Raw genomic sequence first — 25,585 nt, 5'->3', positions numbered from 1 at the left:
AACTTTTATTCAGCAGATTAATGGACGTATTGATTTTTCTCCTTGCAATCTACCTGCTATGCAGTATGCTAATTGAGTGAATCATTGACAGGGACCAACCGCACTGGACTGATCTATATCACATTATCTACCCCTACACACGCACATCTGCATGTCACTGATAGATACCTCTGTCAATATCTACTGCTGCAAATAAAGAGGAGACAGATTTGGAGACTGGTATGCATTAAACGTTTCCAAAAATAGATAAATATGAATGGGAAAAGTCTTAAAATAGATCACCTTTTAATATGGGCAGAACTAATATGGAGTAATACTGAAAAAATATGATAGTGCTAGTCTAGTTATATTTCCATCGCAAATATCTGTGTGAAGTTGCCGTCAGTTCTCTTGGATTGTGTAATGCATTTAGCTAGAAGTGGACTTCACTTTCTTTAGACTGTAACCTGAATCCAGACCAGCTTACTTTCCACCAGCACATCTGATGACCTTCCAACTACCCTTTTTCCCCATTAAATTATGTATTGCCTTGGCTAGTTAATGGACAGCTATTGCCTCCAACAGAGTGTTTCAGAAGTGTTTAATAACCAATTGTGCATGCAGTTCACTCTGAGGTTAATGTTGCATGAAGGAATGTCACATTTACAGTGTCACCATCTCCAAGTGGGACTCCCTATCCTATCTGACACCTACTAGTGGCTCAGTCCTCAGATGAATTAAAAAAAAAAATTATAAAAAATTCAGGAAAAAATTGTTATTTCTTCTGGTTTCAAAATTCCTACCCACAAGATATTCTAATGAAACACACATTTACATTGAGTAGTTCAACATCTCCAACAAATCGTTTTTGGGTTTAGCCTTCATTAATGATCTGCTTGCTAGGTAACATGGTACAGTACAAACTATACTCTCTGGCCACATTGTTAGGTATAACTGTTCAGAGCTATCTAATTAGCCAATCAATGACAAGGTAAGAATTCAATGCATGTAGGAACGTAGACATAGTCCAGGAGAGCTGCTGAACGTCAAACCGAACATCAGAATTGAGAATAAAGGTGTATTAAATGACTTTGAACATGGCAAGGTTGTTGGAGCCAGATGGGCAGAGCAGTTCAGAAACTGCTGATCTACTGGGATTTTATACACAGCCAGGTCTAAAGTTGACAGAGAATGGTCCAAAAAAGAGCAGCAGTTCTCTTGGTGAAAGTGCCTTGTTCATGTCAGAGGACAGAGGTGAATGGCCAGGCTGCTAGGACAGGCAAAGTCACCATGCATCAGAACCAAGGTATGCAGAAGATCCTCACTGAGCACACAATCCACTGGGTGCCACTCCTGTGAGCTGATAACGGGAAACTGAGGCTACAATTCATACAGGCTCACCAAAACTGGACAACATAAAATTAGAAAAAAGGTTGCCGTATCTGATAAGTGTCAGTTTCTGTTCAGACATTCAAATGGTAGGGTGTAAGCATGGATCCATTTTTAGCTTGTAGGCAGTGGTGTGTGGAATATTTTCTTGGCACAGATTGAGCCCCTTAATACCAACAGATGATCTTTTAAACCACATCCATCCCTTTATGGTCACATTCTTTCCATCTTCTAATTCTTGAAGCAGAATATCACGTCATGTCACAAAGCTCAAATAATCTCAAACTGCTTTCAGGTATGTCAGGTACTAGCAAGGTGCATGCAACAAAGTGGTCACTGAGTGCATACACAATTCAGTTCAGGTAATCTGCCATAACACCATTTAGCCTTTAGTTCATATTAAATGTCAATAATGCAACTAGCTGCATTTGTATGAATCAGTTTAGGTCTTGCACATTTACACCTTGGTTTATTTTACAACATTTTCAATTCCTTAAAATTGGTGCATTTTTTTTAAATTGGAACAGCGAGACGTCAGTGCTGTATTGCAATATTATTTTGGTATTTCTTCTTAACTAAAATATTATATCTTCAGAATGTGGGAAGTTGCTGAGTTAAACAAGTACCATCTTCACAGAACTTGGGAATCCCCCAGGAAATACAGCTGCGATCAACAAATGAGCACAACTGCCAATCAGTGTGTGTTTACCCATCAAGATGCAGCTTAAACTTTTTTTTCCTGTCTCTAAAACAACACATTTATAAGACTGGCCAGTCTTTATAATAATAATAATAATCTTTACAACTCTTCTAATCTAATTCTGTTTCATATACATTTGAAAAAAAAAAAAATACTGCCTCCCAATTCAAGCTAAACTGGAAAACACATATATGATGGACTGTAGCTCCAAACAAGACAAGGTGGCAGGAATGGACTTGAACACAAACAGGAGATCTTGTCTGATTCTTTCTGTGTGCTTTTTGTAGTAGGAAGCATGTATGTTTGACAGATTATTTATTTAATTAAATTTCTCACAGGATAAAGTGATCAAAAGCACCTGTCTGTAAATCTGTCAGTGAAATTATAACCGTAATGGAACCATTACTCACACACTGGTGTTCTGTTTTTGACAAAATCTAATTTGAGAAAAAGGCAGAAAATAATAAGATCAGATTATTTACAGTGATGCATTTTTTAATATCCATAAGGCCATAAAATACACCGTATAACAGGCGCTGTTTCAAGTTACTTTTAATTCAACTACATGTGTTCATTTATTTGTTTATTCAGCGCCTTGAGGCAACTGTGGTTGGGATTTGGTGCTTAAAAAAATTGAACCAAAATGACTTGAATTGCATATTGTATACAATTTTTCTACTATTTTATATATTAAGAAAAAAAATGGGCAAAATGACCTACTGCTCGACACCAAAGTGTTTTTTCTTGTCCGGTCAGCACCTATGTTTTGTGGGATTTATTTTCAAATATTTATCTGTAAATCCTGTTTTGTGGATTGTGGTTGTTTGCAGTTCAATGTGACATTGGACGTGTTATGCCAAGCGGCCTGGCTGTGGCATTCTGATGCGCAATCAAGTAATGAATCAGTATTTTATTACCACTGCTCTCGAAGGACTACGGCACCTCCCTCTCTCACGGACTGATTATGGACCCTTCTTATAACATTTGTTATAAATAGATGCTAAATGTGGAAAACCTGATTGAAGAACAAGCTCACACCTACAGTAAGCAGAAGCTGAATTACTGTATAAGTGGACAGATGGGCAGAGCAGTTCAGAAACTGCTCTGCCCATCCGCTCAGAAACTGCCTTTCCTGTTTTACAAAACAGGAAAGGCCGTATCTTTTTTCTGGGTTTACTGGCAATCAGTTTCAACCGTGGTTATAAAAAGTAAATTTTAAAATGCTAACAGTTATTTTTTGTAACCCCAATCTTCAATACCAATTTATAGTTGCCTCAGGTAGAACCTTTTTCTTGCATTGAAACTTTCTGAAGAACAAAGATCTCTGGTAACTTTGTGCATTTTAAACAAAAAAGTGAGAAGCAAACAAAGAAGTTGGATGTAACTGCAAGAAATCAACTTTTCAGCTATTCCCATGGTAAACGATAGAGAAAATTAATAGCATGATATTTTTATAAACATACTTAGTTATACACAAGTAGACAGTGACAAATTAAGTCGTTTATCAGATCCATACATGAACCTCCATTTAGACAAGGCTGCGACCAGCAATCATTTACATTTTCAGAGCAGATCCTTCCTGCAGGGGTTTATTCAATATTACAGGACAAAACAAAACACTTTAAATATGTCTCTACCACAGATGTGACTGTCAGCCTGCCAGTTCAACAATTATTCCAGCGAAGTCCAACATGTGACTCATATTTGCAACCAGAACAACAATCAGAACATATGCAGTACAAATTTCTGCTTATTGTCCTCGAATCACATCAATAAACCAGCACCTGGTTTTATTTCATGAGGCAGCTGATTACTTCTGATTCTAGCGGCTCAAAATGTGATTGAATGATTATGTGTTCAGCATGTTGCTGCTTGCGTGTATGCATAAATGCCGTAGCCCTGGTTTTAGTATCCTCAGGGCAAGAGTTAGGAACGGAATTGATTAAAGATTTTTACTGACAAATTTAAAGCTCCGCCAGGTCTGGCCTCTGGCAATATTTCAGCCCTCTTAGTTCTCGTTGAGCCAGAGAGCTCAGAGAACTAACAGCCAGACATCGTCGGGCACTGCTCGTCTATCTGCACGGCTGTCTATACCAAAGGTAATTGTACTTTCACCATCATGACCCCATACACTGGTAGGCACTCCCTTAATCATGTACTGTAAGGTACTCCGATAATTAAAGCATCTGCTGACTGTACCTGCACATACATTCTCTACTAGATATTGTATACCCAGTTCAATAGTAAAGCAGCCACCCCCATTAGCTTAACTAACTGATTTTACTTTAATTCACCACTGTTTACACATTCACGTCACTTGTAAATCAGGTTGGTTCTGAATAAGTAATAGGTGAAGTAGTTTTAAAACTTTAAATATAAAAACCCACCAGGGGATTTTTTGTTTGTTTATCTCTTTATGCAAATAATTCAGGGACCACAGTGATGTATACTCTGAGAGCTGTTAGAGTGTTCAGATTATAAAACCACTGATGCGATATTCTTAATCTCTTGTATTGCTCTTTAGATACAGGTGATCCAACCGAATGTCAAACTAGCAAATGATGCAGTGAACGACGGTCAAGTTAAGGTTGATGTTTTCACACAGGAGTTTAGCTGCTCCTCTCTATTGACCTACCACAGCAGCTGCACCATCACTTGCAAAGCCAATAAGCCATGCACGTAGCATTTCTTCAGAGGCCCCTTAACAGCAAGGGTTTCTAACAGCAGTATATGAGACAGCAGCCCCAGTGCACAAGTGCAATTCAACAACTTGAAATGAGAAGCTGCAAATCTCTCCTTTGTAGGGAATTCTGATGTAGGTGGTCAGGCGTGTGTTTGACACTCTGTAGGAATATTTCTGGGATTTTTCCTCACGCTCTGAATCTTTTCCATTTTCGTTATTTAGCTAACAGTTATTTTCACTCTGCAGTGCTTAGTGATATAATGAAAAGTTGGAATGGAACCGGATACACGTGGGGAAAAAAGTAATTCGGTGAAGGCAGCAAGATGTAGACCATATATAGATAAAGTGTGTGTGTGTGTGGGGGGGGGGGGGGGGGGAGATTAAGAAAACTCAAAGAAGTCCTGTGAAAAAGTAAGTACATCATTTGAGGCCACTTTATTAGGCAACTTTATTAAAGCTAAGGTTTTGGCTGTTTGCTGGTCTTGTTAACACAAAGCTGCTGATTCTTTGATTAAGTGATTCTTTTCTTTCTGCCACAGATTTGCTGCTGTGCTTGAGATCACTGCCCTGTTGTTTGGGTCGAGCCAATTTCTGTCAAGCTTTGGGTCTTGGATGGCCTCACATCTGACTCTAGAACACTCTGGAATACAGAGGAGTTCATTGTCAACTCAATGACTGGAAAGTTCCCAAGTCCCTTGGCTACAAAACAAATCCAATTCATGACCCTTCCACCACCGTGCTGACAGTTGGTAAGAGATGTTAGTGACATGTGTTTGGTTATCAGCACAAATCTCCGCTTTGGACTTAAAATGTTCTCTTTGGAGAGAGGAGGCATTCTCCTGTAAAACCTTCCAAACAAGCCGTAATCACTCAGTCTTTTTCTTATTGTACTGCCGTTAACTTCAATATTATAAATGCAAATTAAGACCTGCAGAATCTGAGATGTAGCTCTTGCAGTTTTTCTAAGCATTGCATAATCTTACCTTAGGGTGAATTTGTTTAGACACCCACACTCCTGGGAAGATTGTGACACCTGAACGGTGCAGAAAAGCGAAAGCCAAACCTTCTATTATTATAGAGGTGTTCACAATTACTAATGATCAGTCAGTCAAACACACTTCCTCATCACCCCTTGCTGTTACTGTTACTGTTACAGGACTGCAAAGAGTCATTTAAAAAAATTCTCTTTAACATGACTGCCTATAAAATTTAAATGTTATTGCTTTACTCATTACAAATTATGATAAACCCACTAATTATATGCTCCATAATTAACATTTGCACACTAAAAACTGCTCCAGAACCTCATATTCCTGTCACTGGTACTATTAATGATTGTAAACAGCATTGCATTCACATCAGATGGTCTCATACCCTCAAATCCTGGGGGACAGTGGCACCGATAATCACTGATTAGGTCCACACAGGTGGCACCATTTAAACAAGGGAGGCTGTGGCACTCATTTATTTCCACTTCGCAAAGCGGTCCTTCGAATCCAAGCATGCAACGGCAGGTGAAGTTATACTGCTGGTCCAGACAAAAACCATGTTCAGAGCAGCGGTGGTCAACACAGTAATCAATGTCCTCTTCACAGTAGATGCCTGTGTATCCTCTAGGACAAAGGCAGCTAGCAACAGATCAAAGAGAATCTCTTAATACTGTATAGAGTTAGAAGAATTCTTTCAAGCCTGAAGGAAAAGAGCAGTAAATGTAACAGCTTTTACAATCATTGACATTCTGGTGGCAGAACAGCCCCAAGACCATCAGGATTTGAACACTAACCGGTAACCATCAATCTCATCCATACAAGTGCCTCCATTTTGACACCCATGTTCAATACAGTCGTTGACATTTACGCGGCAGTCCTGCCCAGACCATCCAGGGGTACAGATGCATCGATAAGCACTGCTGTTATTTAACACACAGCGTCCTCCAAAGGCACAAGGCTGTTGATTGGAAATAGATGTTTTTAGATACACACGTCATGAAACCAGATATGCTGTTTCATGTGCAAAAAGGAAACTCTTTTATTTTGTATGATATTTTAAATGGGGCCCTAATCATTTCTTGCCCCTGGATCCCTGAAAATGAGCTTCATTAAAATCGCACGACAAAGTCATGAATACTGATTCATGCTTTATACTGGGGTCACTCGGGATTCCATGTAGCACCTACATGTCATACAAGACAAGATCAATGGTCACTGAAGGCTAAACCTCCCGAGAGGAAAAAAAACTTGGATGCTTGGATGCCACCGGGGAAAAACAAAGGGGCAGGGGAAGAGCTTGCTTGTGGAAAGGTCTATAATACAGGCATCATGGCACTTCTGTACAAGGGCCAACACAAGCATTGCTACACAGTGAGCGATCATCTCCATCTGTCATCTGAAGCACTTTCTCTGTTTACACATACATAATATACACATACAAACATACACATCCAAGTCAGGTGGCCTTTTCAGTTCTGTAAATGTGCAAACATTGTTCATGCCAAACACAATCCAAAAATCCTGCCAAAGACAATTCCAGCGTTGCTTTACTCCAACATAATTTCTTATGTACTATATATGGAAACTGCATTTAAAAAAAAATCAAACATTTACTACACTGTTAACTAACTGTTAACATTATGCTGTTCTGCTTTTTATTGTTTTTATTTTCCGCACAGCAAAAAATTTCATTTGATTTCTCGATTAAGAATTTAATAAAACTTTCTTGCCGTTAGCTGATTGATATTGCGCAGCTGCAACATCCGATGATTGCTGTGTTTAGGGATTATCATTTGGTGCCTGTCTTCTATTCATAAAAGAAAACCATTGTGAAAGAATATTCACCATTTCAGAAAAAACACTGACTCTCTGAAACCCACACCTTCTAAAGTTTTAGTTTGTTGAGATATGTCACAGTTATATCCAAAACTTTGTCTAGCATAAAAAAATAAAACAAATCCACAAAATGATATTACTGAGAACTGAGCTTATTTATATTTGCAGACAGTAGACGAGGACAAAAAAAAAAAAGCATGTCAAGATTTTTTTTTTTTTTTTTTTTAACACACCTGAAGGTGCTGAGGACAGGGTACACAGCAGGTATACTCAAGCCCATAAGGGAGATCCAAACACTCAGTATTTAGTGGGCATGTGATGTTGGACAGGGCACAAGCATCTATGTCAACTTCACAACTCTTTCCTTGAAAACCTGCAAGAAAAGATGTAATACATGCAATCTGACTCGAGCGATGCTGGACCACAAAAAACAGAAGTCCTGAAATCAGTGCCACTAGTATCTAATATAAGTCATGGAATTAAGGCTGCTCCTCTATATATTTAAGAAACAAGGGTAAAACTGACCCAATTGTGGGTCAGCGGGAGGATTGGCCCCATTTTGAAGCACAGTCGATGATGCTCAGTGTCCTCCACCCCCCTATCTGCCTTCTGAATTTTTAATTTAAACCTGAACAGGCAAACCCTAGTAATGCGCTTTCATTTCCTCCTCTTTCTTGCTCCGTTGAAAGAAATGTATATCTGTATAACGTACTTTGTGGCTGATAAAAAAAGGTTTACTGTATCAGAGCAGACCTTTTTCCTACAAGAAACAAGGAATAATATCTGATGTTTGCTGTGCAAGAAGATACACTTAGCATACCCTTTAAGTATATTTGAAGCGAGTGAATACTGCATTACTTTGACCCTACACATGTGCTGTTCTATTATGTTTAAAAAACATAATATAGTCAAAAGCAGGATGTGCTTTTTAAAAAAAAAGGTCACAGTTACAGTGGTTTATAATTTCAGCCATGCACCAAGATTTTTCTTAGTACTCTGGTGCAGCAGTCTGTGGGCTATTTTTTCACATGGCAGAACTCCCTTCACCATAAGAAGATGCAGCAGATGAGGCATATGAGCGGAAGAAGCTTAGGTTTACTGAGATAACAGATGAGATTTAGCAGCAACGCTGGAAAGCCAGGGTATGCCCTGTGGAATTTTGTTACCATGGATCTGCGGCCACATCTCGTACCAGTTTACTCAGGGAGTTAGGGATTCATGATCAGGGATTATGGCAGGCTGCAGAGGCAGTTTCAGAGGCTGCAGAAAAGAACAACTAACGGGAACGGCAGAAAAGAAAAGACAACAGCTTGTGTGCAAAGTATGGATATCTCATATTAAAAATAGGAGATAGAGGAAAATATGTGTGTTACATAAGCTGTCCAACAACACTATAGCGGCTCTGTAATCATCTTACATGTTTAAGAGCTTTTTGGATTAGGCCTACATTGTGCAATATTGACATAGTGTTGATATCAACAGTAAAAGGGGAATTACAGCTATCAGAGGCATATATTTTAAATATGTTTGTCCCTAAATATTCAGCCTGGCTGGTGTAGAGGGGTACAGTCCTGCTCAGCCCACAGAGCAGGTGTAACGGGGGTGGGACACGGTAACTGTTGAGCCCTATAGGGTGTCATGGGTGCAGTTCAACTTGACATCTGTGATGGGAGGTTCCCACTCAGTCCAAACAATGACATAACCATCAGCCCTCCCCTCTCTGCTCAGACACTACAGTAATCCCCCCCAAAAGGACAGTCATGTCGAAAGCTAAAGAAAAATACAACTCAAAGTAGTGCTCATAGGATTTTTTTCTGCTTTTTTTAAAATTGCTGGTCAGAGAATGAAATTGAGGATTCTCATTAAGACTACCAGTGTGGTGGATACTAGGATGAACCTGACTGTGTTCTCCCATATTTAAGAAATTCATATTTGTTAACATAGTTTCATTATGCTTTAAAGGTTTGATGCAAGGGTCAGTAATTGTATATTTTTTAGTAACAGTAGAAGCAATAATTTAATTGACAAAATTCTAATAATAATGATCTGATGACTACAGTACACTCACCGGCCACCTCATTAGTTACACCTTGCTGTACTGGGCTGGACCTCTTTTTGCCTTCAAAACTGCCTTAATCCTTTGTGCCATAGTTTCACAAGGCGCTGGAAACTATTCCTCAATAATTTGAGCCATACTGATATTAAGATGTGATGGAGGCGATTTGAATATAGAGAACTCCTGCAGGAAGCAGCCATCAGTAGATGGTATGCTGTGGTCAAAAATGGATAGACATGGCCAGTAACAATAGTGTTTAAACAAAGCTCAATTGGTATTAAGATGGCCCAAAGTCTAATAAGAAAATATTGCCCAAAACCATTATTATATGTGGTTCATGGAAAAATTCTACTAACTCAGTGATGCAGCAGAAATTGAGACACATCAGATATATTAAAAATATTCTGCTGTTCATGTCTGACAGTCCATCCATGCTATCTGTAGTCTCCTGTAGACCTCTGTATCTCTAATTTCCTGTACTTAGAAAAGTGGCACCCAGTGTGGTCTCCTGCTGTTGTGTTTAAGTTTGGTATGTTGTGTTCAGAGATGCTCTTTTGATTGGTTGGTGGTTTTGGCTTGGTACAACCTTGGTGGTAATGAGTGGTTACTTGAGTTACTGCTGGCGTTCTATCAGCTCAAAGGATTCTGGTCATTCTAATCTAACAATAACGAGGTATTTCCACTCTGCTCAGTGAAAGTTTCACTGTTTTGGGCCATTCTCTCGAAACCCTGGAGAGAGTAATGTGGAAAAATCTCAGTAGATCAGCAGTTTCTGAAATAATCAGACCAGCTCGTCTGGCACTAACAACCATGCCAACTTCAAAGTCACTGAAATTACCTTTGTTCTCCATTGCTCAGTTTGGACTTTCTTGACCATATTTACATGCCTAAATGCATCGAGCTGCTGATTGACTAATTAGATATTTGCGTCAATAAGCATTTGAATACCTTTAGTTAATTCAGTGTATATATGAAGCTTTTTATGGTTAGGGTATGTGGTTATGTGTCATCACATACATGTGCTTCTACAAGTTCCACCAGTTTGTGTGTGGTCATTAAAAAGTAAATAAAAGGTGTTCTGCTTCTCAACACCTCTAAAAGAATAAGCCGTGTAGGAAAGGGATGAATGAATAATACTCCAAGCTACTGTATCATTCACAGTCTTAGACAATGGGGAGTTATACCTTTGATACTTCAAGGACTGGCAGTTCATCAGTTGCTAAAAATACAATGCCACCTCTGAATGTCACCTTAAATTGTGACTCTAATGTGGCTTGCTTCAGCAACTGATGAGGCGAACAGACTCTGTGACCTGTGTGTCATTAACACTGGTGTTGTGCTTTAATGTTTAATTGAACAAGAGTGAACAAACAGAGTTTCATTACCACGAGTGTTACATTTCCCCTAAGAGTCTACAACAGCTAAAAATAACAGTAGCAAATTCTTGCGAAAGAAACGTCACCTGGACACAGAGATGCTCTGCCCACCATGTCTCGGGTCTGTATATGCAGTGAAATGTTCCAGTAAAGTGGGCAAAAGCAACTGCCAGACACAGAAACTGTGCTGTGCCAACAACAGAAAGCTCCCGTGAGTCGTCCATCAGTTACCATTCAGTGAATGTAAATTCAGACTCAGCCGGTGAGGCACAATAAGCAATTACAGAAAAATGATATTAATGTGAATTTCAGAGTATAATATTTGAGCAATGCAGTTCCATTCATGAGCTCTGGCAATGAGTTTGGTATTTTTTCTCAGCTGTCAATCACAGGCCAAGAGTGTAAACTGATCCTGCAAATAAGGTGGCAAAGATGCTTGCTGCGGCTTGTTTCCTCTATCTGGCTCAGCAGAGCATGTTGTGATCAGTAGCATGCTGTGACTGCTATAAACAAGGAGATTAATAAAATAAAAACATAGCACGTGGAAAAAAATAAATAAGCAGGATACAACTAAAAATATATACATATTATGTATATTTTCATGTGATAAAATAAGTCATGATGTGTCACAGCCCAGAGACCCTGCTGGCAAAAGTTAATCACCTTTGGTTCTCAGGTAAGCGCCCTGGTGGGGGACAGAACCCCCATAGGGGTGACGTTGGTGGTACAGAGGCGTGAAAAAGGTTGAGGGAACACATGGAGGTATAATTTTTTTTTTAAAAAGTACACAAACACACTTTTGATGGCTGATCATAAACTTCCAACATGTTGTTTTTTAATTGTTAATGATTACAGCCAGATGCTAATACCAATATATCAGCGAATAAGAGACAGGAGAAACACCCTTCAACCATGTTATAACTGTTGATTTTGCACAGTTTGTCCAGCAGAGGGCAACTTCCATGTTGGCAACATAGGTTTGGAAGTACACAAACAGCCAGCTGATGCAAGCTGAGCGTAAATCACTAATCTACGATCTTTAATGACAATACACCAAGATTACTTTTAAACTGTACTGTTATACTATCTTAGTCAGGACTTCTAAAATCACAACACATAACAAACTTTGAAAGGTGAAGTCTGTTCATCTTTCACGTTATACAGAAAATATATCAGAGATCAGTATCAGTGTTAAAAATCCTATTTTGAGTTGTTTTTGATGGTGATCATGCAGACTACCTTGATGATTAGGGAGACACATGAAAAGTATGTACAGAGGCACCAGTAATTCTGATTTTAAACAGGTAACAATAAATACATAACTATATATACATATTTTTAAAGTGACTTCACCCAAAACGTGATGTTAAATTCCTTTTTTTCTCTTTTTTTTGGCCTGCAAGTTATACTTTGTAACACCATATCATTTGGGAAGTTACACAACATCATGGCCTCATTTATGGCTCAATCCAGAGTGTCGACATGATCAATGTCTCTGGCTCATCCCACCAAAGCCACCAAATGGCGTGCTTTCTCGGGCCAAGGATACAGTAAACATAAATTACCTACATCTTTACTACAATAAGGTCTAGTTTTGGACATAGCGCATACCTGTAGGACATTGGCAACTGTAGTCTCCAAGCAAGTCATAGCACTTGCCATTGTGCTGACAAGGTTTGGAGTCACACTCATTGATCTCAGTCTCACAGTTTGTTCCTGGGGAAAGAGGTTTTAGATGTAATAAGCAGCATTATATATCGCCACACTATTTTCACACAGTCCCGACCTCTGCACCCCAACATATTGCAGTTCATCTTTCGTGTGAATTGTTAAAATGCAGCACTCTTTTCCTGAATGACTCAGCCTAGCATAAAGACTGAAAGCAGGGGGATACTGTTAACCTGCTTCTGTCTAAAAACACACTAATTAATGCATATTTACAGTGTTTGCTCTGTGGAAAAAAAGTAAAAACCCCGACTAGGGGCTTATGTGCGGCTCTATTTTTTCAACTCAGGGCATTGACAACTGAGAGTCTTGTTATCACTGTGAAAGTGCCAGACAGATGTTGGTGGGCAGATGTGTTTTTTTGTTTGTTTGTTTATTTGTTTATTATGCTAAAGCAGGATTAATTGGCTGCAGGCTTTACCTTCAGACTTAGCGTACAGATATGACAATAATATCAATCTTCTCTATAGACCTTCGGCAAGAAAATGAATGAGCCAATTTCCCCCCAATTTTTTTTAAAGAGTTGCCTAAAACCATTTTAAAACATTTCTGCTGAAATAATAATTAGGTTGCAAACATTCACCTATTAAGATGCTTTAGGATTCAAGTGCTGAGGCCAAGTATACTGTATACACAAGAGAAAACAGGCCCTTGATAGCATGGGCTCAGTTTCTTGTTAAGAAAATGGACATTTAATGACAAGCTCTGTCTGAAAAAAAGCAGATGATGTGGGGGACAGAGGTTGCCTTAGAAGAGATTTGCTTGGTGCTCAGCTGCCTCAGCAGCTGCTAGTTCCACTGCTGTGATTGGGGGTGGATGCTTTCCCGTGCAGGTTATTAATTTAAAAAGTCCTGTCATCAATAACAGAGGTGCAATGACATGTAGTGAAAGTCCCTCCTTGACAGCAGCAACCTCGTGCTACGGCACAAACACTATGATTGATAACATCTGCACGGCTGATGGTACAGGTCATTATATATAAATATAAAATATATAAAAATGCTATGCAGTGGAACAGCAAATTATACAAATTTGTCCTACTAAAATCTGGAAAACAGCTAAAATCCTGTCTGGCTGTAAGTAAAATCAGTTATACAGCTTTTTAATGAATATTTAATGATGTGGATTGTTGAGATTTATAGGACATAAAATAGTGTTATCCAATATATAGCAACTGTTTCAAAAATTGTAAAAAAAAAAAAATTTCACTGTTTTCTAATTGCACAGTCCTAACTCTTTTGGAGAAAATACTAGCATCTAACCTTATAGTTAATTAAAATATATATAAGAATCCACATAAATATGAAAAATAAAGCTTTCCACAAGGAAACCTGGATGCCGGGGTTGAGTAATGTATCCTGAGTTATAATCTATGATGAGTACAGTGGGATTTCAGGGCGAAGCTTGAAATTAAATTGGCCTTCCTATCCTGCATGGGTAGAAATTCCAGCGCAAAAGTCCTGAGATGTCAGAAAATGATGAATTCTATCAGTCACTAAGAAGTGCCATGGTGTAAGAGACAATTTTCCATTACTGAAGTGGCAACAGATTTCAGCTTTGAACGGGGAGGGGGCCGAAACGTGTTCATGTAGTGCTATGTAAGGGCTTATCTGACTGACAGCTGAGTGTGTCAGGACTTAAGGCTAGATTGTGAAATGTGCTATAGGCCAAAACCTGAGTGCACCGGATTGGAAAAAAAAATCACATGTGCTGGCTGTTTAAGTAATAAAACAACAGAGGAACAATTCAGAGCTGTACATTTACAACCTTTACAGTAAGTGCAATGTCTGGTAGTGATGACAATCTGTGTCATTCCATTTGTGTGTCGATGAACGTCTTAAATAATGTAACTAGGTCTAAACAGAGCTGTGTATATTTTGTATCACTGTGATGGTCATATTAAAGCATCATACAGCAAACCGAGAAAACCAGATGAAAAGAGTCTTTCTTTCTTCGGCAGATTGAACTGTTTAGATAAACAATTCTTCAAACATGATCTTCTGCTATGGAGTACAATGACAGCTGTGACCAAGAGAAAGAATACAACTAATCTCATTTTGTCTGTCTCTGTGAATGTGCTCAACCTTTTTAAGCATGGTAAATAAAAAAGGGTTAATCTTCTTTTCTACAACTGCTCCTTTTGTTTTTTCGTGCCTCTGCATTGTTTATTCAACCACTGTCACTGATAGCTTAACAAGTTTTGCCCATGTTCTGAGCTGGCAGCTAATTAGGAAGCAGTTTGCCAGATTACTTGGATTAAACACAATCAGCAGCAGGAAGTAGAAATGTCGAGCAGGCGAGGCCGCTGATAAATAAACTTCAAGGTAAAACAAATAAAAAAGTCATATCACAAATATTACTGGATTTTGCTTTAAATCTGTGCTTGGCTTGTGATTTACCACAAATCCCTGGCCTGAATTAGATATTGTAGTATTAATTTCCACTTGGGAGACAAGAACACTTATGTTCTTAGCGGTAGTTGCTAGTTTTGTGCTTCTCTACACGAAGTTAAAAACGTTTTGCCTCTAGGCTACGTCAGGTAGTGCAGCAGATTGAGAACAAATGGTACTAATACTTCTACCGCAAATAAAAAATGTATAGGTCACCCCAGGGATGTTTTCTTTGTTTTTTACTTTTGTTCTCCTCCCCCGGGAGGTCAGAGGTCAGCTATGGAACAGCAGCCCTTGAGCCAGCTGTGGTTCGGTCTTTTGAGATATTAATTAAATCAGATTCTTGAAAAAGAAATGACAGCATTAGACGTCTATAACAGAACTACAATGTTAACCCTGCTATGTGCCAAGGCAGGGGGACGGTTTCGAGATTGCTTCATGGAAGCTGCGTGGATATTAGCATATGGCTGATTTATGGATTTATATTTTAAAAACGTTCCACAGAAAGATCAAGAACATATTCTCACGAGGTTTGTTTGTATTTGGGGATCCATCGATGGATTTAAGGTTGGATTAACATTGTGCGTCTACAAATATGTAACATGATCGACTGATGTCTGAACTCTTCATGAACACCTTGACCATGTTTGTATGTCTTTTTTTGTTAGCTATGCATAATGCATTGCTTCTATGACAAAGTGACTGTGGAGAATAGATTTCCCTTTCAAAGTGGTTTTATGTGACATAAAATTTTAATGGACATTGCCAGTTAATGAGAAAAAACAAAGAAAACAGAAGAAAAAAAACATTTTCTGTCACTATAGACGACATTCAAGCATGATACCAGTTATGTACTTTTAATGGAATACATGAGTATCTCATAAGTTCTTTATGGATTTTATGCCTTTTGCTTTAAACCACCAACAAAAGTCAAAATGTATAATTTATGATTTGCTCTTAGCATGAAAGCTCCATGTTAAATATCTTGCATGTGGACTGCGGATTGGCCAGCTTAAAACAGTAAAATATTCAGAAAACGACAGCACTCCGTGGCTTTATGTGTCTTGACTTTGGTTGGTGCTTATATAACAAGATGTCAAGAAATGTCAACACCATGTATCTGTCAGCCTCTGCCAGTTTTACATCAGATTTTCCCCAAACATTAAGGTTAAGGAATCAGTCATTCCTCATCCCATAACCGGCATTCCACAACTGTGTGTACAAATTAGGAGACAGGAGTCTGTTGCCAGGAGACAGATGGACAGACTCACTGAAAAGGAACAAAAGAGATAATAAAACAAAGATATCTCACCTGTAAAGCCAAGGGGACATTTGCAGGAATACTGAGGGGGAGATGTTGGCTGATTTGTTGCAATGCATGTTGCCCCATTCAAACAGCTGTTTGGCTTTATCTGACAGGCATCACCCACATATTGACAATATTCTCCAACCCAACCTGGGGCACAAACACACTGCAGGAATGCAGAAAATTATTCATAAGATCAGTAATATAGTAGAGTATATATCAATCTATAATAAAATGTATCATACAGAGCACACTGTATTAGAGAGAAATCATTGAATCGTGCACATTTTGAGCCTGGAGAGGAATGAATAAATCACAGCTTCAAATAAATTTCAGTTCACCAAAAATTACTTCGAGAGATATTAAAGATGGTTTAATTGGCTTTGAGACGTTTTCAACCAAGAATTCTACCATTACCACAATATAATGGAGATGAATATAATTTTTGACAGTCAGAACACAGTGAACAGCTTTAAATAAAAATTCATAGTACTTTTTTTTTTTTTGCCTTTTCATTAACACAAATTCAATTATGCAGTTGTGAAGACTAAAATCCTGGATGGACAATAAGGAAAATCTGATCCAAATAGGCTAAAACAGGGTTTCTCTCTAAATGTGCACCTCTTTGTCACAAACACGAGGTGTTACAAAGAGAAAAAACACAAACACTCACTATATCTAGAATTAAAATGATTTTATGTTATCTCTAGTTGTTCATGTGGTGCTTCTACACGACACACTAACCAATTTATTACTACCCACAGTAAATATTTATTCACATTCAAACCCTAAAAGTCACAAAATATAAGAAAACATTAAAAGAAAAACTCCCACTTGCAGTTAGTCAAAATCTTTTGACTATCTCTGACCAAACGTGCACCAACATAAAGCATGTAAAAGGAGATTGTAGATAAAGAACCCTATCAGTGGTCTAATGGAACAAGACTGATGGAGAATAATTAGGAGCTATGGGGCATTACAGAGCACTCTCAGGTGTTGTAAAAAATGCAGACATTTGAGAAGACTGAGAAACTGGGAGGCAAATTAGACCAGGACCTGTCAATCTGAACAAAGCTTCCACATATACACCAAGATTTAATGACTTAGAATTGGATTACTGCTTTCTGTAGTCATATAACTACCACTGATGTTTCTGTAATTCTCTTTGTATTTCACTGTCATATAGACAACATTATAAAAAAAACCAAACATTTAAACATGTCTAAACCAGGTCTTATCTCTGTATTTGTACTGCATGTACTTTATATTCAGGGACAACTGTAGGAATATCATGCAATAGTTGCCATTCTGAAGGATTCATCATTAAAATCGATCCAGTGCATAACTGTTGCATCATTAAAGCAGATTTTACAGTCTAAAAATGAATACTTGCTAACAAAAAAAGCCACACACCAAACAGATTCACAGGAAGGTCAACATGCTCAAAATTTTGAAAAGTGCAAAAGGTTACAATACACCATTTAGACCAATATTACTCTGGAAATGATCAAATGCAATAACAGAGAGTGGACCACTCCCATGTTTTTAATCACAAAAAAGATTTTTAAAAATCTTACTACCGAAACAGAACATTTATTTTATGAATCATAACTACACTTATGAACGAGTTCAGGCTGCGTCGACTCTGTATGCATCATGAGTCATATTTCGTGGGCTTTATTGCATTTCATTATGACTGAAACCTTGAATTACTTACCTGATATCCGCCAATTACACTCAAGCACAATCCCTCATTTAGGCAGCTGATATTGAGCAGACTGCAGTAGTCAATTATTTCTTCACAATTCTTCCCAGAAAACCCACTCAGACATCTGTTGAGAGGCGGTCAGTGTCATCAAAATCAATTCACCTTGAGCTTTAAGCACTAACAAGCAATGCTGTGTTGTTTCTTTATACGAGATTTCTGGGATTCTAATTCAGTTTTCCGCATGATCTGATTCTGATAAAGACAGGGGCGTGTCGCTAATCAGGTTAGCATTTTTTACCCATTTTCTGAAACGCTTGATGTTAGCGTATCATACCAAATCAAGCTCTAATGTGAATCAAATTAACTATACTATATAATATGACAAATATACACTTCCCTATATTTGTATTATATTTGGTTCTTATTTAGTCAAATTTCTTGTGTGAGAGTTGTTATCTGATAAACAAATTAAACCAGTTTATCTGTTTTGTGGTCTGGTACAGTTTAATATCTGGATATCTTGAAAAATGGCAGAAATGAATGGCATGAAATGGAAACGTTTCATAGGAAAAGGATTTAAGTCTCTGTTTCAACTCTCAACAATGACTTCCTGGAGCTTTTAAGACAACTTTAAATCCTCCTCACATCAAAAGGTGGAGAAAAAAAAATCACATTTTTATTCATTCTCAGAGGGAGCCACATTCATAAGAAACGCGAATCATCTTCAAGAAGAGACTATGATGTTCCTATTATTAGATCTCCCTCTTACCTGCAGATGTAATCATTTCCCCTGGACACACAGGTGGAATTGTTCAAACATGGTGATGGACTACACAGGCTGTTCTGCCTCCTGCATGCTGTGGCCACACTACCATCTGCACAGACACATTCAGAGCCCTGTATGGGAGAAGCAATACAACCTAGATCACCTGCAAGCCTGGGATAGGACGCTTACATTACACAAAAGGTACATTAGATTTCCAAGTGTAGGAACACGGAACATTATCAATAAAAGAGCAAATCACCGTAGTGATAAAAATGGGCCTTCATTGAGTCACAGTTATATTTGCTACAGACTTCTACACTTTCATTAAATATAATCTAAATAAATAATAGGTTTTACATTTGTTTTAATATGGTTTTTAGATATGAGAGGCTAACAAATGTTAATGTTCTTGTAATTCAAAGTTAAACAGATTATGCTTCCAGGAAAAAATATATATGTCAAGCAGCAGCAATAATGTGCATTATGTTGATAAATGTCCCCTTTACTCTTCTCTGCTCGGGTATCCTTAGGTGGGTCTCGAAAATGTGTAGTGCACTTGGCAAACTGTAATGAACAAAACAAAGGTCGTAGAGAAAGACAATTAGACCACTGCTGTATTTTCCCCAGAGTATCCTCTAGAGCATTAGAAACACCACCACCTCTGCAAAATGTATGAGTACACTAGCATTTCCCGTGAAAGGTGCAAATTGCAGCAGGCATCCAATTACAAAAAGGTTCTGATGAGAGCCATTTCCAACTGGCACTTAAATATGGACTGGGTCATTCAATCAAAATGTTAGAGAAAGCAGACACCCTTTCCCACAGCTCATCTTCACCAGGAAATATTAATTGCTCCCGGAGCTTTTAGAATGAAGGCATTTGATCTCGCTTCAAGACACTATTAATTTTCATGTGCCATTTCTTGTTTACGTCCCACTGAGGGAAAACAAATAAGGGAAATAAAGTCCTCACGCGATCCCCTGCAGTGCACATTTGTTCCTCCCGACATGGGTACGACTTGCAATCGAAGTTAACTCGAGATTCGCAGTAGAGGCCCGCAAATCGTTCCGGACAATGGCAAACAAATCCTGTGGGACTCTCTTCACATGTACCACCATTTCTACATGGATTTGGGTCACAGGAGGCTTTCCTCTTCTCACACGGTGGGCCTGCAAAACCAGCAAAATAGATTACTGCACTTTTATTTAGAAACTATACTGCGTCTACTGGCGTTCTTAGCATAGCATCAATTTAACTATTCTGTATACTCTTGAATCTCAAATATTAAACGTGGAAATTAACAAGCATGGAATGACTTCAAAGAATTTTCACGCCAGAAATGAAATGCAGATGTGATTTAGAATCCAAGAATGACGGGGTGACTGACAGGTTTAATCATTTACACAGGGTAGTGGCATGTGTAGGGCCATTTCCTGGCACTATGCATGCATAACATTAAAAATGGTAAATAAATGGTAAATGGCCTGTATTTGTATAGCACTTTACTTAGTCCCTAAGCTTTAAACTACATTCAGTCATCCACCAATTCACACACACATTCACACACTGTAAAAAGATGCTCCCACAAATAAACTTGATGCAAGACTGACTGTACACAGCGTCACCGCGTCTTGTTATCCTGTTGATTTACTATCCTAAATTGGTAGGATGATGTTCCCACCAAAGTCAAAACAATGAGTCAAAAGTAAAACGCTCAAGTTATTCAGATATGAAAAATCACAAACTAGCAGTATAATAACAGCTGTCACTTAAGTTGTTTAGCTCTACATGTAGTTTACAGCAGTCTTGTGTCTGTACAGAGTGAAATAATCATTTTATATCATATTCACCTCAGGGAAACCAAACCCGCAGCGCCAAACACAAATTATTGGGAACTCTTCACCTAAAAATCTATTTTTTTCCCTGAAAGCTATAAAGATGGAGTGGATTGCATCGCCTCCTCTTGTTTTTTTTCCCGTTTAGCCCGCATGATGGAGAACTGCCTCAGTCTCAGGGTAATATGCTCCCTGCTGTGTGTGTGTATTTAAATTTGTGCTTGTGCCATACAGCGCCGCTGCCATCCCATTAAATTAGGCCACACAGCACACACAGCATTTACATCACGACCGTAAACAGGAAAAATAGTTGTTTGATAACGCTGTAAAAAGCCTCACTAGTAATATAATTAAATGTGGGATAAACCCGAGCTAATTAAAAGCGGTCTGGTTTTTATGAGAATAAAAAATGTGAGGAAAATATTTGGTCTGTGATTCTTCCTGACAGTTTCTCCATGTTTGTGTATGTGGGTTATGCCACATAGGTTTGTAATTTTATTAATATTGTTGTTTTATTTATTATTATTCATTTTTATTATTTTTATTTTCTATTAATGCAGTTTTTTCAACATTTTGTGATATGCCGATTATTGCAATTACACATATTGTGATTTATCACCTTTTTTCACCTGCAATTTATACCCTCAAAGTTAAACTATGACAAGATCTGTGTTATTCAATAAGATAAAGCTATGGAACTTATTATTACTTTTTCTTATGTTGTAGAACAACAAGTTCACAGTTAAATGTAATATTTCTAAAAATACAGCAATTACCTGTAATATACTGCTTAAAATCACATATCTGTTGCTGTCTATATAGGCAGAAGTTCACATTTAACAAAAAAAAATCATATTTTACTATTACATTTGTGCTCAGCAACCTTCCTGTTTTATTGAAATATAACCAGAATACAACCAGCTGGCAGCCAAAGATTGATTCAGACTGATGGCAACATGTTAGGAATATGCCTACATTTATAAATTAGATGGCAATTATTTACAAAACTTCAGTCAGCGATTGCAGTCAGTCAAAGTCAGACTGCGACTGTTTGTAGAAAGGTTCCTTCCTATCAGGCGTCCCAGTGTGTGGGATGATTTTTTTGTGTTTGTTTGTTTTTGGTTGCTGTGATTTAATCTAAGTTTGCTCAGCTAACGTTACCTCAGGATGGTGGCGCATGAGATGAACCCTGTAGTTCGCAGTATTTTCAGAGTATTTTAACTTATTTAATTAAATATCTATATCTGGTGCCCTTGTATCCATATAATATTGTCACACAAAATCTGCTGTATCGATTTTTATTAATGCATGGTAAATGTCATGGAACAGTTTGTACTATATATATTATTGTACTATAAATATTTTATTTTTATTCTCATATTTCACTGTTCTCATTTCTAAAATGTTTTAAAAAGTATACAAGTTTATGCATTAAATCCTGCTGTATTATTCAATATTTTTATGCGCACAACACAGTGTCATGGTTTTTTTTTATTATTTATACATCATTGGATATACACCAAATTAAAGTTAAGACAGATTTTTAACTGATAAACATGCATTTTACTAAGTAGTGAGCGCCACAGCTTTAAGCACATTGTAAGCATTTTCTTAGATAAAGTAATTTTGACCTAAGCTCTAGCCAGCAGTTTAATTTCACAACTGTGAACTTAACCAGGGACAAAGTAATGCTGCAGTGATATTGTGCACAAAGGATAAAATTAGACTGAAATCACTGCAAGGTCAAGGTGAATAAATTTTGATGTTATTCCCTTGTGAGGGTTTTTTTTTTCCTTTCTCACATGACACCTACACATTTATCTTTCTAGTGACTTCTCTTTTTTTGCATATTTTCTTTAATCCCCCTGCTGATACAAGTGCTCATGTCCCAGAGGCTCCTCCTAGCCTCCTCTGTGGGCATCAATCTTACTGTGAACAACTTCAGAGTTTGCTTTTAGCTCATTTTACAACAGAAATTGAGTTTTCAAAACTGGTCCACTCAAAGCCGCACCTCTACAAACTGCTTTCCTGTAGAATTTCCATCTGTCATATGTATTAATGAAGCATAATAATGATAATTCCCTCTGTAAAATGCTAACAATGTTAGTTAACACCGACGATGGTTTATATATTTATTACAGTCATTTACATTTGTGCTCTCATCTCAAACACCATTGTTTCTGCAGTGACTTTGAATTGCATCCATCTAATATGCATAAAAACACCAGCATGTCAATGCCTAATTAAAACAGTTTAACAAGGCTAATGACTGCATATATGCACCAAATTAAACTTACAAAACTTGGCTTTATTACCAACAAGATTTTAGAAACAATTAACACCATATTCCAAATGAAAATGGTCTTATAAAGATGGTAATACTTAACAACAAATGCCCTAGAGGTAGAGTAGAAGAGAGTCAAATCAAAAGAAAATCTCATTTGAAACATCCCATGAGTTTGGCTCATTATTCTCTGCGCATAGACTTTGGCCTGTGAGGGCAGCCAGCACTGGAGCAGCCACTAACTTCCACTTGATTAATGAGCCAACTGCAGCAGGGAGGTAAAGGAAGCACGAGCTCTACAGAACTCCCAAGAAGCTGATGGGACACCAAGACACCATGACTGTGCGAAAGCACCCAGTGGAGTCTGCTTATTTGAGGGAGCAGCAGCAATTAAAGCAAATTACAAGAAGCTGCAAAAGCAGTCAGAGCATGTAAGTCCACAATTTGTTTCTGATGGAAATTATAGGAATTATCTATTTGAATTCAAACAAGGGCAGATGTTTTCTTTAATAGGGCCAACTATTTGGTTTTAACAAATGTAAGTAGCTGGTGATCATTATACTGTCATCACTGACAGCTTGGGTTAAAAGGCTTGCAAAATGCTTCTTTTAAATGAAACAAAACAAAACAAGAGCAAAAAACAGCTAACACAAAAATCATTTGACTCTTTTTTTCCACTAGTTTCACTCCTAATGTGTAGTTTCAAAGAGCAATTCAGACTTGAATAAAAGGAAAATATGATAAAGTTCATGTGAACCAAATTTAACATACAGTCTAGTCCAAGGAACTAACATAAATATAATGTCCTCTACCTGATCGAAAATATTCAGTATTCAATTCAGCAGGTATCTGGCATTCACTACCAACAAGGGGATGAAGGCAAAGTGATAATTTCCTCTTTCAAAGATTTTGAAAAATATCCTGTAATCTTGCTACAGTAATCGTTGTCTCTTAAATCTTCAGAGCCATTTCATAAAACATCCGAGAATACCTTTTAAAATGACTTTTTTTTTCTCCTTCTTTTGTATGGCCTTAATAATCTCTTGTTATAAAGAAAAAAGAATATGCCAGACAGTACTGGAAGTAACCTTGAAACAACATCTCTAAAATAATAAGCTGAAAGCATGGGCTGGACTCGAAAGGCGAAGCTGTGACACTTCAAGAATGCTGCCAGGACAAATTGTGCTCCAAACAAAACAATGAATCAATGTGAAAAGCCACTTGGAGATTTTACTCCAGAAAGTTCATTGCAGGCTTGATTTTTATAGCAGAGAGTGATATCGAGGGCAGCCCGAGGAGCATCTAGGTCTTGTAACCATTTGTGTGTGATAACGATTGACCCGACTGTACAAAAATACAGCGGATGAGACTAAATAATGAGCGAATCACTAATGTGCCATACATCTTCACCACAGCAAAAGTCCCACTCAGCGTCTATACATGAGCGTCCAGCACTGTCTCTGAAGTGGATGGTCTTGGCTGGGAGTGAAAAATGTGTCACAATGCTCTTTGATTTGATTTTGTAAGTGATTCTTAGAGATGGGGATCAGCTACTTTAACCCTAAGCCTAAATATAATATAACCATGCAATTTGTCTCTGTGAATATGAGCAGAGCAGAAGTGATGGATTTCCAAATAACTATATCCAGTTCTCAGATGTATATTAATTCTGCCCTTTCTGTGTATCAACTTTACATCACGTGTTGTTTCTGTTGTGACAGAAAAAAGTGGCGCGTTCGTTTTATCCTGAACTTGGAAGCCTGATATGTGCCACCTGTAAAATGTAATTATAAATACTATCATAAATGGGACTTATTCTTCAAATAACGAGCACTGAATAACATTTATTTTTATCTTTACGCTCTCAGCAGAAACAATACACTATAAATTACATTTTACCTGATTGCCGTAAACCTTTATTTTATTAACTCCGGCACGCTCCGTTAGCTAGCAGTATAGCCCAGGCCCTTTAGAGCAGCACATCACTGGTTGTAATATGAGGTATTTCACTTGAAGTGGCCCCTTCATATATTATGATGACAAATATAACATCGAGTGGGATCAAGTTTATAGCCCACAAGGAAATGCTGATCTTTTTATGATTTATGATGATTTGAAGATAGCCCTCCTGTTTGAGGGAAATTACATGGTTCTGGGAGGTGAGGGGAAAAAAACACTTTCCATTGTGCTTTGTATACAGAATTGCAGTAAACTGTGTGATTTGCCTGGTAGTGATTAAAACTGTGACATGCTGTTTAAAGAGCAGCTCTTCATTGTTACTGAGCCAGACAGTCCATCTACGTTATATAAACAGCCTTCTAAAATAAGAGATGCTTACCAGAGAAACCAGTGTCACAGATGCATTTGAAGGATGCAGGTGATATTTGAAGGCATGTCCCATTTTCACAGATGCTGTCACAGTTTGCTTTCCCAATGATTTCAGAGCAGTTAACCCCTAAAACAAACAGTCCATTAGATGATTATTCACAGAGGACCAGGCACAGAAAAAAAACAGTAGATGAGCAGAATTAAGTTTGCTTGCATGCACAGAGGTCTAATGTCT

At 37.9% G+C, this 25,585-nt stretch overlaps 1 protein-coding gene across 4 annotated transcripts in view; it reads right to left on the bottom strand.

Moving 5' to 3' along the window:
- eys (EGF-like photoreceptor maintenance factor) overlaps positions 1-25,585 on the bottom strand; it is a 166,654-nt gene that overhangs the window by 127,727 nt on the left and 13,342 nt on the right. For 2 of the 4 annotated variants that reach the window (XM_085183230.1, XM_085183231.1), the window contains exons 3-8: positions 25,361-25,477; positions 19,876-20,072; positions 18,907-19,034; positions 18,147-18,261; positions 16,436-16,595; positions 12,620-12,724 (exon numbers count right to left, since the gene is read on the bottom strand). In XM_085183230.1, the coding sequence (XP_085039356.1) occupies positions 12,620-12,724; positions 16,436-16,595; positions 18,147-18,261; positions 18,907-19,034; positions 19,876-20,072; positions 25,361-25,477 (822 nt within the window). Of the gene's footprint in view, positions 1-3,038; positions 3,040-3,543; positions 3,648-6,125; positions 6,380-6,534; positions 6,699-7,809; positions 7,950-12,619; positions 12,725-16,435; positions 16,596-18,146; positions 18,262-18,906; positions 19,035-19,875; positions 20,073-25,360; positions 25,478-25,585 lie in introns of all 4 variants that reach the window. The other 2 variants (XM_085183233.1, XM_085183232.1) reach the window with 2 other exon arrangements.

Source organism: Neolamprologus multifasciatus, chromosome 13, assembly GCF_963576455.1.
Source record: "Neolamprologus multifasciatus chromosome 13, fNeoMul1.2, whole genome shotgun sequence".
Taxonomy (NCBI): domain Eukaryota; kingdom Metazoa; phylum Chordata; class Actinopteri; order Cichliformes; family Cichlidae; genus Neolamprologus; species Neolamprologus multifasciatus.
This window is presented reverse-complemented; position numbering and strand designations above follow the sequence as displayed.